General features: G+C 46.5%; 1 protein-coding gene across 5 annotated transcripts in view; it reads right to left on the bottom strand.

Moving 5' to 3' along the window:
* The window catches only part of PPP1R42 (protein phosphatase 1 regulatory subunit 42), a 62503-nt gene that overhangs the window by 27050 nt on the left and 15672 nt on the right, over window positions 1-19781 (bottom strand). For all 5 annotated transcript variants that reach the window (XM_059724023.1, XM_059724022.1, XM_059724026.1 and 2 more), the window contains exons 6-8: window positions 12183-12300; window positions 10353-10481; window positions 2069-2234 (exon numbers count right to left, since the gene is read on the bottom strand). In XM_059724023.1, coding sequence (XP_059580006.1) covers window positions 2069-2234; window positions 10353-10481; window positions 12183-12300 — 413 coding nt within the window. The remainder of the gene's footprint in view (window positions 1-2068; window positions 2235-10352; window positions 10482-12182; window positions 12301-19781) is intronic.

Genomic DNA, 19781 nt, shown 5'->3' with positions numbered 1-19781 from the left:
GAACTGATATTACCTCTTTAATACAGTTTAAAGGACAACTAGCAATGTGGTATTATAAAGATAACATTAACCTTGTTGCTGAACTGAAAAGTAGTGTTTTTATAAATAAACTTGGATAACATCGTAGACTCCTGTTTACTCATAGCAGGGATTTCTTTAGAGAAAAAGCTGCACAGACCTTGGTAAAAATGGAAGTTGCTAACCACTGCAGAATACACAACTGAGATCCGTTCAATAGAAATTCCATCTTTTCCACCTTTTTATTTTGACTAATGAGAGACAATGTATATCACAGGCTCTGTTCATTTTATTCAGGGGTTGGCTTAAAAGAGATAAGACACAGGACAAAAGAATCCAGATTTTGTAGATAATCTCATTTTACAATAGACGTTGAAAGAATAGGAATGTGAGAGGCAAGGATTTCTAAAGGTAATAGCCTTAATTGGACCAAGTGTGTAGTTCGGATAGAGTTAGACAAACTTTTAAATGCAAGATATTCTTCATCAAAATGTCTTGCATTCAAAAACTCCTCTAACTCTATCCCGACTACACAGTTGGTCCAATGAAAGAGATCACCCTAAGAAATCCTTGCCTTTCACATAACCTCTGGAACATTAAGGCTATCACACCAGTCTTACAGTACTAAATAAGAATGCATATTTATATGTAAGTGGCTAATAGGTAACAGTCACAGCAGATGGCAACACACAACTTAATCTTCAAATAGCACTGTTTTGTAACACAAACTGTGTTATTCATGGATTTATTGCTTCTAAACTTATCTATTACTGTGGTTTCTCACTGGGAAAAATATCATAATTTAAGAATGGGTTAATAATTTCATTTTTTCTCCCACACTAGAACATACATATCACTATATACAAATAATGGACCAAAATTAAGATACAGTTGAAAATGACTGCAGGTCCTGTATAATACCCTTTTAATGAAATTAATTTAAATATGAAAGCCTGTTATTTTAATGGGATTATCTCACCAATGGAAAAATAACTGGTGATGAAATGGGAAGTGGCAAATGATAAGGAATAGAACCCATTACTTGTTGCTAAATCAAAATTTGCCATGTGATATAAGTTTTATTAATTTTGAGTTTGGAACTGCAGCTATACATTTAGCAAATATGCTATCAAACAATACTGATGCTGCTTACATTTTTCAGCAACAATACTGCATAACTAAAGAACTGTTTGTTGGCAGATAGAGGTTTGATGTTTGCATAGTAACTCAAAGTCAACAAGTCATGGTGATGGATACTAAATACATCTTTGTGTAATTAAATATAAAATTAGAGTTGGATTACAAACTATGGAACCAAGTCTGCAAATACATATTCATGTGAACAGAATTTATTCCTACATGCAGTCCACTAAATTCAGTAGAACAGTTCCTGTGAATAGGAAATGCATGTGAATAAAGATTTCCAGGACTGGACTCTGAGTTTGAGTCAAACTTATTTTAATATTAAAAAAAAAAATCTATAAAGGAAATAGGTAAGATTATATCAAAGGGCGTAATTGGTGCTTTTGGCATCATTATCCTATGCAACCATATTGTACCGAAACACGTGTATTAGGAGTAGCTTAGAATAATTTTGCTTTTTCTCCTCCTCCATATTTGTAGGCAATATTGTATCAATATGAATTACTAAATGTTAAATATTAATTGTGTGAATAATTACAACATTAATTCACTGCTATCTATTTTTATAGTCAACAGCAACAGTGTTTCAAAAGGTTAAACTCTACCATAATACTTTTGTTGAGGTAATATCGTACAAATACAACATGAATGATATTAATGACATTTTTCTTACTGTGATTCAATTCCCCTTACACTTTTCTCAATGGGTTTTGTAGCATGCAACTTAAACAGATCAGCATGTCTTTCAAACAGGAAAGATCAAATGACATTCCTCAATATAAAAGCATTCAAACTGATTTAGGGCTAACTTTCACCTTCCAACACACAGATAGATCCACTTACCTCAGTGAGAGCTGTACAAGTGTACACAATAGAATTTGGATCCAAGATATTCAAGGGAACATACCTGATTTTTTCATTAATACTACTTTCTTCCTCAGGTCTTTGCAGAGGTTCTTTTCTGTTATTTGCAGACATATGTAGCTCAGACAAAATTAAAAGATTTGATTTTCCTTTCACAGAAGGATTATGATGCACAGGAACAATGGGATGACCTGTTTCAAAAAAGTCAGCTGCAGGATATAAAAAAATGAAAAATGAATTCAACTTTCAAATCTAAACATGATTTGTATGACAATGTTTTGCTATTTACTGTACATTTTTCAAAATTTGAAAATTCAAAACCATTTCAGAATGCCTTTTAAAATTCAATTATGTTTTAAAGACAAAGTGCAACAAGCCTGGTAAAGTATTAAGGATAGAAAATAGGATCTATTTATACATACGTGTGCTAGGGGTGCACTGATAGATTTCTGGGGCTGATACTGATAGCCGATATTTAAGAAGGTATGTCGGCCGATACTGATCCAATTTCTGATACAGCTACCTCCAGTTGGTAAGTCCGGTGTGGTGGAAGGGGAGGGGGAAGGGAAGGTGGTGGAGGAGGCAGATCAACACCCTCCACGGTGAAGGAGGGTGCAGGGGCAGGCGATGCCTGGGTAGGGCAGGTGGGGAGGCCGGAGCTTTAGCTTGGGGGGGAGGTGGCGGGGTGGGGAAGGTCCAGCTCCTGCTAGCACCCCAGGAGGGCATGGCAGGCGTGTGCCCCCTGGATCTGCGCAGGGTGGGGTGGGGCAGGCTACAACTGGGGCTATGCAGGGCTCTTCTTGGCAGGGGCTGGGCTCACAGTGGGTGCTAGTGGCGCTGGGAGGATGTTGTATCCACCCGAAATTTTGCTGCTTCTCCACTCCCAGCACTGCCACTGCCAGCCGCCTAGTGCAGCCCCAGGTCTTCCCAGCACATGGGTGGAGGCAGGGCATCGAGCCAGGACTGTGCTGGGCAGCTGGCGGCACTGGGAGTGGAGTGGCGGTGAAATGGGTTGAATGCAACATCCTTCCAGTGCTGCCAGTGCCCACTCTGAACCCAGCCCCTGCCAAGAAGAGCCCCGCGTAGCCCCAGCTGCAGCCTGCCCTGTCCCACCCCACGCAGATCCAGGGGGCACATGCCCCCCCCCCCCATGTCACCCCAGGATGCAAGAAGGCAGCAGGAGCTGCCTTTCCCCCATGAGCTGTGGCTCTGGCCCCTCCCCCACCTGAGCAGCGCCTGCCCTGCCTCTTCCCTCACCATGGGGGGAATTGATTTGTTCCCCCACGCCCCTTCCATCTCCTCTCCCCTTCCACCACACTGGACTTACCAGCTGAAGGCAGCTTTCCACGCTTCTGGCTGTGCCCCTCACTGCCTAAGTGAAGCACTGCGGCTGCATGCAGCATGGGCATTTATCACTCAAATTATTGGCCTCATTGGGCTGATATCCAAAACAGCCAGTTTTCTTTATATTGGTACCGATCTGATACTGGAACGATGTATCAGTGCACCTCAAATATGTGCACAATTTTTCATGCAGAAATACTGGAAGCAACATTAAAGCAAAAATTTATGAAAAAGTCAGAAGAACATTGTTTTTTAGAAATGCTTTTTATTAATTAATTCAGGGTAACAAAAGTATCATTAAAATATAACCAATGAAAACAATTATTAATAATTTATCTTCTAACATTTGTGATTATGAGGAAAATTAATATATTAATTTTCTTGTAAAAATAGTTACATTTTCTGGATCAAAGAAAAAATAAAGTTTTTGAAGGCTTGTCACTTTGGCCTACACTGCAGTGCAGTCTGTATATTAGGTCAAACACAGCAGCTGTTTAGAAGAATATAGTAACATCACAGGACAGGTCAGGACAAGCTATAAAGCAGAGTAACTTTATTCAATTTAAAGAGCAAAAGATATTTACCATATTTACTTAAATCTAAGATGACCCTGAATTTAAGATGACCCCCCCAGTAATTACACCTTATCCATGAAAAATTTGTAAATTTGTTATAATTTTCCATGTATACAATCTAATTGGAGGGTTGCCTTTAACTCATCCCTGCAGGGCAGGCAGACAGTGTGGAGATCAAGTGGCTTGCCTTGGGCTTGTGTGTGTCCTCCTGCCACCTCTGCCCCTTGCCTGCCCTGCCACAGCTTTGAGTCCCCCACTTTTCCCCAGTCCCTGCTCCTGCCTCCTATTCCACCCCCCAGCCTCTGCTCCACACTGGCAGGCTCAACCCCCATTCTAGGGCACTGAGCACAGCCCCAGCCCAGTCCCCATAGCAGCTTTAGGGGCTGGCTGGGCCCATACTCAGTGCCTCAGGCTGCAGCGTGCAAAAAGCCAAGATGCAAAAGTACAGAGGGGGAAGGAAGGAGAGAGGTGGGTAGAGGAGCAGAGACTATGTAGGGGGAGATGGCAAGGTGCAGAAGCAGGGGATGGTTGGTTACAGATAGCAACTGCAACTACAGCTGTGACTATGGCCCTGGGTCCAGGTAGGGGCTGGAGCCCAAGTCACAGCAACTGCCTGCTTTCCACCCCCTTATGCAATTCTAAAACAAGGGGGTTTTCCACCCTCTCCCTGCCATGTTAAATGGGAGGAAAAAAACTGCATCTTAGAATCTAATAAATATGGTATTGTAGGCAGAATTTAACTACCTAATCAGGAATTTGTAGAGGATGCCAGGATAAATATTTCTGGTCTTGTGAAAAGTACCTTGGGATTTTTAATTATCACAAAGTAGCTATCTGGCACTTAGATTTTAATGCCTTATTCAAGAGACAACACCTTCAACTGAACAGTGCCTCTGCATTAATAGTTATTCAGAACAGTACAACTTATTGAATCATCATAATCCAAGTGATACCTTCAAATATGGATCAGGCTTATTATGCTTTTGGCTTGATGCTGAGTGGCTGAGAGCCATTCAGCTCACATCCATCTTAATGTGATCTATCTGAGCAAATGTGCAGGTTTTTTCTCTGCTCTGCTGGTGAGAGCAGGGGGAGGGGCGGCGATTGTAGGCAAGGAGCTGCAGGCAGGTAAGTGTGCCTGCACTCACCCTGGGAACTGCAGATAGCTAAGTCTGGGTATGGGGGCTGCAGCTGCAGCCAGGGGGGGGGAGGCGGGGTTGCCTGCTCCCTCCAGTGGGGGAAGGGGGTTGGGGGGCCTTTTGAGGGCTGTGGCTGGGTTGGCAGCACAGGGGCTGGTCCCTGTGCTTGCAGGGGTGGAGCAGCCAAGAGACGCTGCAGGGGGGAGGGGGAGGTGGGCTGTGGTCAGACATCCTGGCGTGGCACAGCGCAGCAGTCTCAGCCAAGGGCAGGGGGTGCCACAAGCCTCTCCTCATCTTTCCTCCAGCTCATGCCAGGTCCAGACTCACTCTGAGTCACCATGCTCTGGCCTGGTTAGGATGGGGGCAGCTGGGGCCCCTCCAGCAAGGCTGTAGGGAGCAGGGGGCTGCAGGCCGGGAGTGAGGGGCAATGGCAGGGCTGCCTCTCCTAGGGTGCGTGCAGCGGTGGGAGCACCCCGACACCCCTGGATGAGCTACCCAGGCTCTGGCCATCCCACCACCCACCCTGGGGCCCCATTCACCCCAGCCCCTCCCTCACTGTGGAGGTCTTGATCGGCACCCCCCACCCCTACCTGCTGGGAACTGTGTGGGTGCACACAAGCTCAGCCCCCACAAATAATATTTTCTCCCTCCACCTATGGTCTTTGGGAACTTTTGCCCCCTAGGATTAATTTTTTGCATGTTGGACTGGGTTGATTCAGCCCAGCTCTGCCCCTGGGGTTGTCAGTAGCAGGAAGGAGGAAGTGAAGGGAGGGAGCAGCTTGAGCTACAGGAAGGGGTGTGCTGTCTGGCTGGAGCTGGATGGGTGGAGGTGGGGGTGGAAAAGAGCTACCCCTGCCTTGCGGACCCCAGCTGGGGTACTGGAGGGGACCCCGGCCAGGCCCACAAAGTGAAGGGGCTCTGGTTCCACCCCCACCTCCCTCCAGTTCAGGTTGGGCAAAGCAGAGGCAGGGAAGCAAGCGGGGGAAAGGGTCTGTTACAACCCCACCCCACCTCCAACCAGGCAGCAAACTACAGCTGGCAGCTTGGAGTTGTTTCCTCCCTTCACCTTCTCTTCCCTCTGCTGACAGCCCTGGATCTGGGAGGGAGGGAGGGAGGAGCTGGGGAGAAGGATGGTGCAGGCAGGCTCCATCCTGATGTCATAGAATCATAGAAGTAGGGTTGGAAGGGACCTTGTAGATCTTCAAGTCCGACCCCCTGCCTGGGCAGGAGGAAACTGGGCTCAAATGACCCCAGCCAGGTAGGCATCAAGCCTCTTCTTAAAGACCCCCAAGGTAGGAGCCAGCACCACTTCCCTTGGAAATTGGCTCTAGATCCTAGCCACCCTAACTGTGAAGCAGTTCTTCCAGATGTCTAATCTAAACCTACTCTCCAACAACTTGTGGCTGTTATTCCTTGTTATCCCTGGGGGTACTAGGGGAAACAAGGTCTCCCCCAAACCCTTCTGGTCCCCCCTAGTGAGTTTATAGACGGTCACCAGGTCCCCCCTAAGACTTCTCTTCTGGAGGCTGAAGGTTCAGGTCCTGTAGCCTCTCAGTGTAGGGTCTGCCCTGCTGTCCCCAGATCATGAGGGTGGCCCTCCTCTGGACCCTCTCGATGTTGTCCACATCCCTCTTGAAGTGGGGTGCCCAGAACTGGACACAGTACTCCAGCTGTGGCCTGACCAGTGTCGCGTAGAGGGGGAGGATCACCTCCTTGGACCTACCTGAGATGCACCTGTGGATGCATGATAGGGTCCAGTTAGCCCTGCCGACCGTGACCTTGCACTGTCGGCCCATGTTCATCTTGGAGTCAATGATGACTCCAAGATCCCTTTCTGCCTCCATGCTCTCAAGAAGGGAGTTTCCCATCTTATAAGTATGCTGCTGGTTACTACTGTCCAAGTGCAGCACCCTACACTTGTCAGTATTGAAACGCATCCTGTTTTTGTTAGCCCACCCCTACAACCTATCCAGGTCTTGCTGCAGTCTTTCCCTCCCTACTAGCATGCCCACCTCACCCCAAATTTTGGTATCATCAGCAAATTTTAACAGGTTGCTTTTCACCCCATTGTCCAAATCGCTGATAAAGAGACTGAACAGTGCAGGCCCAAGGACCGAGCTCTGGGGGACTCCGCTGCCAGCTTTCCCCCAGGTCGAATATGACCTGTCCACCACCACCCTCTGAGTACAACCCTTCAGCCAATTTGCAATCCATCTGACTGTGTAGGCATCAATGCCACAGTCACCTAGTTTTTTAATGAGGATGGGGTGGTCGACAGTGTCAAAGGCCTTGCTGAAGTCCAGAAAGACTACATCCATGGTGACACCTGCATCCAATGCTTTTGTGACCTGATCGTAAAAGGCAATCAGGTTGGTCTGACATGACCTGCCCCTAATGAAACTGTGCTGGTTGCCCTTGAGCATCATCCCCGATGCCGGTCCATCACAGATGTGCTCCTTGATGATCTTCTCAAAGAGTTTCCCCAGGATTGAGGTAAGACTGACGGGCCTATAGTTGCCCGGGTCCCCCCTCCCTTTTTTAAAGATGGGGACCACATTGGCTATCTTCCAATCATCTGGCATCTGGCCCAAGCACCACGAGTGCTCGTAAAGCCATGCCAAGGGCCCTGGAGGTCCGGTGTCCAGGAGGTCCGGTGCAAGAAGGCTTGATCTCCCTGACCCAGCAGGTGAATGTCTGTTTGCTTGGGATTGGGGGGGGGGGAGAGGGGGGGAGGGAAGGGCACTCAAACTCATGGTGCTTTATGTAAAGCACCATAAGTTAGAGCAGGGGTCTGCCTGAGCCCTGTGAGACAGAATTGATTTGTATGTACACTGATTTTCATACATGTCTGCTTGTGAGAGGTTGAGAGATCTGGATCTCTTCAGCCTATACAAAAGACAGCTGAGGGGTGACCTTGTGGCCCCCTATAAATTTATCAGGGGAGGACAGCAGGGAATTGGGGATGTGCTATTTACCAGAGCGCCCCAGGGAGTAACTAGGAATAATGGGTGCAAACTAGAGCGTAGATTTAGGTTAGACATTAGGAAAACATTTTTTACAATAAGGGTGGCCAGAGTCTGGAATGGGCTTCCAAGAGAGGTGGTGCTGTCACCTAACCTGGAGGTCTTCAAGAGGAAGCTTGACAATCACCTGGCTGGGGTTGTCTAACCTTGGTCCTCTTTCCTGCCAGTGGCAAGGGGTAGGACACGATGATCCATTGGGTCCCTTCCAACTCTATAATCTATGAATCTGTGAATCTATGCCATTGTATTTAACAAACATTTTTAGGTAAGAAATTGGCCTAAAAAAGTTATCATAAACATTTCCATTAGGGCTTTGCGAAGCAGGCTGTATTTGATTCAGATTCGGGGGACAATGATTTGATTAGTTGATTTGGATCACTGTCCCAATTTGATTCGGCTGAATCCAAATCTTCAGATTTGATGCCGTTTCGGAGAATCAGCGATTTGGCCATAGACATAGCTTTAAATGTTTTTTTCTACATATCTCAAGGTACCAGGCATGGCTCGTGAATCCTGAGATGGTGGGGCAGATGGAGCATCCCACAGGAGCATGGGGGTATCCCCCACCCACCTCCCTCAGCTCAGTGATTGGCCACAGGGGACCCCGGGTGCCCCCCCAGACCCAGGAGACATCAGTTGCCAAGCCAGGGGGAAAGGGGGGTCCCCCGTGCTCTCCGCGGCGGACTCAGAAGTGGACTGGAAGAGCCTGTGGTCCACTTCTGGGCCCACCACTGAGCATGCTGGGGACCCCCTGCGCTCCTGTGGGACGCTCCATCCTCCCCACCATCTCAGCATTCACGAACTGCCTGGTACCTTGAGGTATGTAGAAAAAACATTTAAAACTGTGTCTATGGCCAAATCATCAAATCTCTCTGAATCGATTCGGAGGTTCTGATTCGATTTGGAGAGATTCTAAATGGTCTCCTGATTCGATTCAGACTCAAACATTCAGCCACCAAATCAGGCCAAATCTCTGCTGAATCAAATCAGCAACTGAAGCTTCGTACAGCCCTAATTTCCATACATAGATTCAAGTTCTATTAGAGTTCTTGTAAAGAGGCAGGCTAGATCTAAGGATCTAAAAGCCTCCTCCAATACTGAACTTGAGGACTTGAACTTTCTTTCTTGAGCCAATCTTCTATTTGAAGCTTTCTAATCTTTTATACAGCTAAGGATTTTATTAGTTCTATAATGTCGTAAGTGATAGAGGCGCACCGATACATCAGTCCATATCATACTGGCACCAATAAAAGGAAAATTGGCATTATCAGCAATCGTTTTTTTTGGCTGATGTGGCCAGTAATGTTGCTGATAAATGGTATGTGCATAGCCACAGCACGCATGCAGCCAGCCTGGTAGCTTGGAGAGGAGCCTCCGTCTGGTAAGTCTGGTGGTTGTGGGGGAAGGAGCAGGGAGAAAGAAGAGGTGTATGGGGAAGTAGATCAAGGACCCCGTTGTGAGGGAGGGAGTGGGGCTGGAGCAGGGGCAGGCACTGCCCAGCCGAGGTAAGGCAGGGTGCAGGAAGGAGCCATGAGTAGCTCATCTGGGCAGCGAAGGGCGGGATGGGGTGGCTCCTGCCACTGCACGCACCCCTGGGGGAATTGAATGGTGGGGGGGGTGCCCCCAGGATCTGTGCATGGGGCGAGGGCGGGCTGCCACTGTGAGCTGGGGGTAGTGCCAGGCTCTTCCCAGCAGGGAGGTTGGGCCAGGACTGCACTCGGGGCAGATGGGGGCCAGCCCCCTCTCCCAGCACCACCACTATCCGGCCCAAGTGCAGCCCCACCACAGCCCCCCACCAGGAAGAGCCTAGTGCCATCCCCGGCACCAGCCTGCCCTTGCCCTGTGCATAGATCTGGGGGCACATGCCCCCTATGCCTCCCCCAGGGGTGCATACAATGGCAGGAGCTGCCCCCCCTTTCCCTCTGGTGTCCTCCAGATGAGCTGCAGCTCAGTCCTGCACCCTGCCCTGCCCCAGCGGGGCAGCCCCTGTCCCAGCCCCAGCCCCACTCCCTCCCTCACCACTGGGGCCTTGATCTGCCCCCGCTCCACACTCCTTCCCTCCCTCCACTCCTTCCCCTTCAACAGACTTACCAGCCGGACTCTGCTATCCAAGCTGCCAGGCTGCATACCAGCAACCAGATTGGTACTGGCCAATATGGCTCATCGGCCACCAGTATCAGTCCAAAAAATCTTTATTGGTGCACTCCTAGTAAGTGATCATGAAATAAACTGATTAGTCTGCTTACAGAAATGTGGATAAGCTGTATGCTCATATGTCATTCTCTCCTTGCTTTTTTTCCTGGCAGCTTTGGATGCTTTCCAGTTCATTAGAAATTGTCTTTCCATGTCTTTTATTTCTTTCCCATCAAGAGATTCTGACAAAGAAAAGGGAATATTCATTTCTGTAACAAAATAAGCCAACTAAAAGGTTAAATCATTATAATGAGATATATATATATATATATATATATATATATATATATATATACACACACACACACATATATATATATGCACACACACACGCATATACCTACATACATATACACACACACATACATACATATACACATGCATATTTATCTTACATATACTAATTATACATTGGCTTTCAACAGTAATTATTTTCATTTTGGTTGAGTTTGTTAGGAAAAAAGGTAAAGTGATATATCTTGAAATGTTTTTAAATGAGTTGCATGCACAACAAGGCACTTTTCAAATGCATGGGAAAAAGACTATCAAGTATTTGCAGTTTTCCAGAAGAATGTTTGACATCTAATTAAGACGTGATACTGATTGTAGGAGGTTTTAAAAAGAGAACACATGTTTATACAGAATACACACACACACACACACACACACGTACGGGCATAAAATGTTTAAAATAGGGTCTAAAGTCTGTCTGCTTTACCCATCCAGTAGTCCCATTAACCTTATTGTGCAAAGAAAGAAAGCAGAGTTTTGCTTTTTATCATTAACTTCACTCTGTCATGCAGTAGGCCAACATTTGTTCTAGCATGCCTGGGTTCCATCCATGTTCCCTAGTCAAACCAAATTAAATACCTCATTTGGCTACAGCTGAGTTTAAAACATTCATAAGAACTGTTTTGAAACTCAATTATTTTTCTGGTGTTCATAGGTTCTTTGTTTCTCCGTTAATCTCCATCTAAAATTTAGTACTCTGAGGTAGAGAACAACTAGTACTTCCAATATTGGGGAAAAGGACCCTATCTCTCTGTCTACAGAAGTATTTTTTTTGTTTCATTTGCAGAATACATTCTTTTGTGGACAGGAGATTAATCAAGCTGATTTCTCCAATGCAAAGATCACCTTCAATAATTACAAATGTGAACTGTGTTCATGTAAAGTTAGGGCTGACAGTCTGGCAGTGCATATCAGTGACCTGCAGGCAAAACAAGAAAGTTTTATTTGTCCCCAAAACAAGCATTACTTAAAAGAAATACCAAATATTCAAGTATTAAAATGCATGTTTCAGGTTCCCAAACAGCCCTGACTCTACCCTACAGTAATTCTAGAGGGGGAAAAGTGAAAGACAAATCCACTTGAAAATCATTTTCACCCAACTGGGACACAAACACAAAAAATGTAAATGATTATTGTGGGGTTATATCACAGTTTCACTAGCTTTTATGTTACAAAATGTACAGGTTTCACAGCAATTGAAAACAATCAAGCCATTATAAGCAATAGGGTTTTTATAAATGATTACAGGGGTGTAGGTTGTAGCCATGTTGGTCTAAAGACATAGGCAGACAAGGTTCTTTGGGTGAATCTGATATCTTTTATTAGACCAACTTAAACAGTTGGAAAACAATTATTAATATGCTTAATAATGCTTAATAATTGTTTTCCAACTATTTAAGTTGGTCTAATAAAAGATATCAGATTCACCCAAAGAACCTTATAAATGATTATTCAGTTTGAATCTTTAAAAGCTAATCATTTGGCATTAATGTTGATACTATAACGTGTGCTGAGAGAAGTTCCACTGTAATTCAAGGATAGCTAATGTGCCATTTTTAAAGTCAGAAGTGCTCTACAATCTTTATTTTTACCAAGAGTTTGTGATTGCACTATAATCCTGTCCCTATATTTTGGTTTGTGGCAAACAGGATTCCCCTTAAGATCCAGTAGGCATAGCTTGGTCCATTTATTCAATACAAATTCCAAATCCTGCAATTAAACAAAGAAAACAACAACATAATTATTTCTTTGTCTGGAGACTAGAGGTAACAATTCAATAACAGTAATACATGTTGTTCAGTTAGGGCTAAGCCTGCAAAGAATCCTTTATGGGACTTCTTATACAGTACTTGTAAAATGAAATAAGTGTTACAGAACTGGGACTTACAGCACTGTTTGAAAGCATCACAACATTTTTACACAAAAGAAATTTAAGATAATGAGAAAAAAGGTTCTCCTTCCAGGATATAACAATGCCACTTGTAGACAATTACCACTGTCATCATACTTCCAAAAAGAAAAAAGGAAAACAAGAAAAATGTCTTTAGTAAGTAATAAATGCATTTGTCCCATACTGAACTGACATAGGTGAAAAGGAACCATAAAAAACCCTTGAAAATACAGCTTGACTTTTGTAGGCTTCAGAAATTTATGGGAGAGTGGAAATTTTAAACAAAAATTGATTAAAAATAGACTTACTTTGGCAAACCATACTGAACAATATAATTATTTATTTTACAAGACAAACTAACTCCCTCACATATCTGTGGGTGGCCAGTTATAGTCTTGGCCAAAATACTGAAACTTATTTAAATACACTTTTCTCTAACCTGGGTTTTTTTCTAGTTAACCAGGGACATTATGACCTACATCTAACTTTTTTTGTCATTCATTCTAATTTATTGTATTTGAAAAAAGACTTAAATCCTATCTACAGGTGTTTAGCAGGTTGTTCTCTTCTATTTAAAGAGCCTACTTTTTAAAATACAAATTTCAAAAACTTTTCAGTGTTAATTTATATAAGTATCCATATATTATGTGGCTGTATGGAGGCTTTGGTGAGGGATCTTAAAGAATTTGTGTGAATGCAAGGGAAGGAGTTGGTAGTGCCAGAACTTGGGTTCTACAGTTATCTTTTTTTTTTTTTTTAAACAAACAAGGCTCCAGGGTCCCACGTGCTAGATCACCCCAACACACTGTCAAGCTGGTATACGGGGTTGCTCTGCAACTGGATCCAGGTGTGCACAGTTAGGCCAGTGCATGACTGGATCTGGCACATGAGGCTGGGCCTGAACATTGGATCTCAACCACAGACCAATCCTGCACTGGATCCAGCCTGTGGGCTAACCCTGTGTACAGGATCAGGCCCTTGGACTGGCCCCATGCCACTCATCTGGTTCGCAGGACTAGAAGGTTGAGCATCACTGGTTGATAGTTAGCACAAATTGGTAACTAAGTAAAATATTTGCTCATGCAAACTCACGGTGCCTCCTTCATATTCATGTGGAAAAATGAGTAACTATCACCCTGTGATTTGGGTGACACTGGAGGGGAGAGGATTGCCTCTAGAGATCACTCCATTCTCCCTTCAATCTGGGATAATCTCTGTGAATTTTCCTGTAGGTACAAGACTCATGGGTAGAAAATGAGGGAATACAAAAATGGTAGCATAACCCTCTTTTGCCCTTAACAAGAACCCATAAGTATTCTGCAGAAAGGTTAGTATTGACATGTACTTTTTCAGTTTGGACCTCTGAGGACAGTTCTTGTTTATTAGCTGGTGAGGAGCTCAAAACAGTTTCTGGAGCAGCTGTGTGGACAAGAGTGCAGCAGGAAGCCTTAGAGAGGAGAAATGCTATGTGGACACAAAAGACTCTTCTTATGGAATTTCCCAGTCCTATAGGGCAGGTGTCAAACTCCCATGGACCTCTGGGCTGAATCCTGACTGCAGGGCTCCTCATGGGCTGGATCCAGACTGTGAGGAGCCTCATGGACTGTATCTGGACCACCTCCAGTGGTGGGGCAAGCAGCATTGGCATTAAACACCACGGGTTTCTGAGCTGCAGGAAATAATGCAGGCATCACTTGCTCCTCCACTGACAACACATTCCAACAGGGCTCCATACACCAGAATTTTGCAGTACACCCTGCCCCCAAATTACCAGCCCTTCCAGGAGTCCCCAGGCAGGCTGATACAGTTCCAGGGGTAGTATCCAATCCACAGGCTATGTGACACCTCTGCTATAGGGGAACAGTCCAGCAAGGCAAACACTGTCTGTTCTACAACAGTGGAGGCCAACCTATTTGGCAGGCATGCCACAAATCAGCCTTACATCCTCCTCTGATCCTCTTCCTCTGCCTGATACGCTGCTGTGCTCCCTTGTCCCCTCCCTGAACTGTTGCATGCAACACACAGAAGCTGTCTATGCCACTTGTGGCATGTGCACTACAGGTTAGTCACCTCTATTGTAGAACATTAACTTACGAAGACTCAAACAGTTTTTTCCTGAATAATACTGTGATAATATTCTTAACTGATTCAGTGCATCTGCACATATTTACACACATGCTATCTAACTTCAGGGGAAAATAATAATTTGGGCTGAACTTATAAGGAAAGAATATAATATTGATTTAAGAGTTATTATTATCAGGTATTATCTTAAAATATTTGACATAGTTTTCAGATTTCATTTTAAATAATTCATTCAATCAATGTAGGACTTTGTAACACAAAACTGTATAATACTTAAAACCATAAAATGTATACAACCTAAGTTTGATAAATGTACACAAAGAGTCCTGTAGTTTTTGTTAGTTGTTCCTCACTTGATAAATGACCCAGAACATGCTCACTCCAGTATATGTTTATCCAAGAGCACACTAATCCTGTGCTGAAATATGATTACTCTTTCGATACGCTCTAGTTGTTCATTGCCTTCCTGTCTCTAATAAAGTGCTTTCACTTCCCAGCCTTTCAATAAGCTGTACTAAAGGGACCAGACACTTTTCTGGGCAGTCTCTGTTTGATAAATGATCATGTCATGCTATCACTTTGAGGTCTGCTACAAAATACTGAAGAGCAAATTATATTCCATATATAGGGGAGGTGAGTGCCTCAGTAGGCAGCTGTAGTACTGGCAATAACCTTCTTCACAATTAATGATGGCTATTTAAGAACCAGTATTTGACCGGTGCGCTCCAATTTTTATTGGAAATGTCTAGCTCAACTGCCCTAACTACATCTACAGACAGCAATTTGTCACCACTCTGACTACCTGTCATAATCTATTTGAGAAAATCTATAATTTTTCTCTTGTTCCTGACTGAACTGTAAAGTGAATGAATTAATCTTTTTTGATATCCTCTGTCATAATCAATATTGGGCAGAGGTTGAATAAATTAAAGACTTTGAAAATACAGATGATTTTATAGGCTTATTCAGTAATATTTTCTATACCAAATATAACACATTTGTATATACACTCTTCCCAAAATAAAGGTTTAACAGAAATAAGTTTCTATAAATTTCTGATCCATAGAAATATTTACAAATGTATTTTGTAAAAGTCTAATGGAAAGTGTTTTTAAAGCACATAAAGCTTTCCTTCAGCATATGCACTCAAATTATAAAAGCATCCTGATAGTATTTTTTAACCTGACTAGAGACAAGAGTGAAAAAGGTAAGCTTACTTTTTCATTGCTCAGGCTGAGAGAAATTAAAGAGTTAAACAGGCCACAAAAACAGAATAATGATAAAGGGCATGTTAAAAGTACACTGTTTACGTCAATCTATTTTATTTTAAAAAATGAAGTTCAAACCATTGTACTACATCCCCACTGCTGTTTTTGTGACTCCATACTTACATTTTTCCATTTAAAAATATTTTTCCTCTCTTGTTGTGTGAGAACATTTATTAAGAAAGGAAAACTGACCAATTAACAAACCACCTACGGGAAAGAGCAAGACTGGTAAAATACAATACAAACAACTAGACATAAAGTCTAGTCCCCCCAGGCCAGGGGGCACCCCCGGGGCTAACCCTTGGGGGAGCAGGCTCCTGTGGCAGCGGATCCCCCCAGCGGGGGAGCGTAGGGGCAGAACTGCCGGCAGGCACTTCCGGGTAGACCGGGGCGCCTGATTGGCCGTTGGAGCGGGGCGGGTAATTCAAACCGCGGGCTTTAAAGCCTCGGAGTGACGTAGTTCCCAGCACTCGGGAACCAGCAGCGGGAAGGAGAGGAGGCAGCACACGTGTGTCCCGCACGCACGTGTGCCCTTCTTACCAACCAACTGACCGGAGGCGGCGGCGGCAGCAGCAACAGAGGAATCGGCAGCGGGGGCAGCAGCAGCTGATCCCCCGAAGGTAAGTGGGGCGGAGGGACCCGGCACAGCTGAGCCGGATCCGGAGGGGAAGCCCCCCGGGTCCCATATAGCTGAGCCGGTAGGGAACCGCGCGGCGCGAACAGAGCGCGCAAACAGGCGCGCTCTGTAAGAGCACGCCGGTGTTTGCGCGGGCGTTCGCGCCGGAGGGCGGGCCGGGAGGGCCAGGAGTGGGACTCCTGTAGGGGTAGGGCGTAGACACCGCACAGGTCTACAAACAGCAGCTTGTAGAATGGTGTCTACGAGGAGTACTGCTAGGGCCTCTGCCCAGGGGGACAAGGCTACCCGGGGCAGGTCTGAGGCCTCCACCCAGACCGAGCCCATGGGGGAGCCGGTGTCCCCCTACGTCCTGGCCTGTGGGGTATCCCCAGCAGGGCCGGGGGGGGCAGAGATTGGGGGCCCCCACACCTGTCTGGCAGGTGCCCGTCTTAGGGCTCTGGAGGCGCAGGTGAGGGAGCTCCGGGAGGAGGTTAGCAGGCTGAGGGGGATCAGGGAGGCGGAGGATGAAATTGATAGTTATTTCCTTTCCCTGCAGGCCCAGGCACCAAAGGAAGAAGCACCCCGGGGAATACCCTCCACAGCAGAGTGGCAGACAGTCACAGCCAGGACCAGAGCGGCACGCAGCAAACCAGTACCAGCTTCTTCAGTCCGACTGGTGAACAGGTACGAGGCCCTGGCGACCCTGCAGGAGATGGAAGGGGAGGAGGAAACCCTTGGGCAAGAAGAAACACCACGTTCTTCACACTCCAAACAGATCAAGAGATCCACGATGACCCAGAGGAGGAGGCGATGAGTGCTCGTCATAGGAGACTCCATCCTGAGAGGTACGGAAGGACGCATCTGTCGCCAGGACCCCTCGGCACGAGAGGTATGCTGCCTCCCTGGAGCAAAGATTCGGGATGTGACGGAGGTAATCCAGGCCAGGATCAAGCCCACCGATTATTACCCCATGGTCCTAGTCCATGTGGGTACTAATGATGCGGCCAGGAGAACCCCCGATCACCTGATGGCGGACTACTGTGCTCTGGGTGGCGTGCTGAAGGAGTTCGGTGCCCAGGTGGTTTTCTCTTCCATCCTACCAGTGACCGGACGAGGAAGACGGCAGGAGAACTGCATCAGAGAGACCAACTGGCGGCTTCGGCAGTGGTGTCTCGAGGCAGGCTTCGGCTTCCTGGACAATGACCCTCACGTCACGACGAGGGACATGCTCAGCTGGGATGGGCTTCACCTGTCCCCCAAAGGTAAGCGTGTGTTTTCTACTAGGTTGGCGGATCTCCTCCGGCGGGCTTTAAATTAGGCTTGTCGGGGGGAGGGGAGTACGAGGGCAGGGGAAGCTGTGGACCACCAAACCATGTGGCACCCACAAGGACAGCCCAGCCTGAAGAAGGAGAACATTGGGAACCTGAAAGTCATGGGGTGGCCAGCACTACAGAACAGGTAAGAAACAAGAAGGTAAGAAACAATGGGCCCCATGGGACTCGGAGCGGGGGGGCAGCAAAGGCACCAGTCGCAGGGCTCAAGTGCCTATATACTAATGCTAGGAGCATGGGGAACAAGCAGGATGAACTAGCGCTCCTGCTTGCACTAAACACCTATGACTTAGTGGGGCTAACAGAGACCTGGTGGGATTCATCCCATGACTGGGAGGTACATATTGAGGGCTATAGATTGTATAGAAAGGACAGGTCGGGGAAGAAAGGGGGGGGGGGGGTTGCACTTTATGTCAGTGAGCAATACACATCAACCCTCATCAAGACAGAATCCGAGGTTGAGGAAGTAGAAGGATTGTGGGTTAGGCTACATGGGGGGCAAGGAGAAAGGGATTTGGTGGTAGGGGTCTGCTACAGACCCCCACACCAAGGGGAAGAAATAGATGCGGGGCTCCTGAGGCAACTCTCGGAGACCATAAAAGCTAAAGAGGCGGTAGTCATGGGGGACCTAAACTACCCGGACACCTGCTGGGAGACGCAGACAGCAAGGTCCCATCGCTCACGCAGGTTTCTAACCTGTGTACAGGACCTCCACCTGACACAGGAGGTGCATGGTCCCACTAGGGGGAATGCCATACTGGATCTGGTATTGGCAACGGGAGATGACATGATAGGGGACCTCCAGATCGGTAGCCATTTGGGAGACAGTGATCACCTTATAATAGAATTCAACATAAGACGGCGAGTGGGTAAGGTAACTAGTAGGGTGAAAGTGCTAGACTTTAGGAAAGCTGATCTCAATGCACTCAGGCGATTAGTCAAGGAAGCACTGCAGAGTAGGAGTTTTGATGGGATGGGAGCCCAAGAAGGGTGGCTGTGCCTAAAGGAAACGATCCTTCGGGCACAAAGCAAGACGATCCCCGAGCGAGGCAAAAGAGGGAAAGGGGCCAGGAGGCTTCCATGGCTGACCAGAGAAATCCAGGGCAGCCTAAGGGCCAAAAGGGGAGCACATAAAAAGTGGAAACAGGGTGAGATCACTAAAGATGAATATACCTCCGCTGCTCGTGCTTGTAGGGAGGCAGTTAGGTGGGCCAAAGCTACCATGGAGCTGAGGATGGCAACCCAAGTAAAGGACAACAAGAAATTGTTTTTTAGATATATTGGGAGTAAAAGGAAGGCCCAGGGAGGAATAGGACCGCTGCTAAATGGGCAGAAACAATTGGTGACAGATAGGGGGGACAAGGCTGAACTCCTCAACGAGTTCTTTGCCTCAGTGTTCCTAAGTGAGGGGCACGACAAGTCTCTCACTGGGGTTGTAGAGAGGCAGCAGCAAGGCACCAGACTTCCATACGTAGATCCTGAGGTGATGCAGAGTCATTTAGAAGAACTGGATGCCTTTAAGTCGGCAGGCCCGGATGGGCTCCATCCGAGGGTGCTGAAGGCACTGGCCGACATCATTGCAGAGCCACTGGTGGGAATATTCGAATGCTCGTGGCGCACGGGCCAAGTCCCAGAGGACTGGAAAAGGGCTAACGTGGTCCCTATTTTCAAAAAGGGGAGGAAGGAGGACCCGGGCAACTATAGGCCGGTCAGTCTCACCTCCATCCTTGGTAAAGTCTTTGAAAAAATTATCAAGGCTCACATTTGTGAGAGCCCGGCAGGGCAAATTATGCTGAGGGGAAACCAGCATGGGTTTGTGGCGGGCAGATCGTGCCTGACCAACCTAGTCTCTTTCTATGACCAGGTTACGAAACGCCTGGACACAGGAGGAGGGGTGGATGTCGTATACTTAGACTTCAGGAAGGCCTTCGATACGGTATCCCACCCCATACTGGTGAACAAGTTAAGAGGCTGTGATGTGGATGACTGCACAGTCCGGT

This window comes from Alligator mississippiensis, chromosome 3, assembly GCF_030867095.1.
Source record: "Alligator mississippiensis isolate rAllMis1 chromosome 3, rAllMis1, whole genome shotgun sequence".
Classification (NCBI taxonomy): Eukaryota; Metazoa; Chordata; order Crocodylia; family Alligatoridae; genus Alligator; species Alligator mississippiensis.
This window is presented reverse-complemented; position numbering and strand designations above follow the sequence as displayed.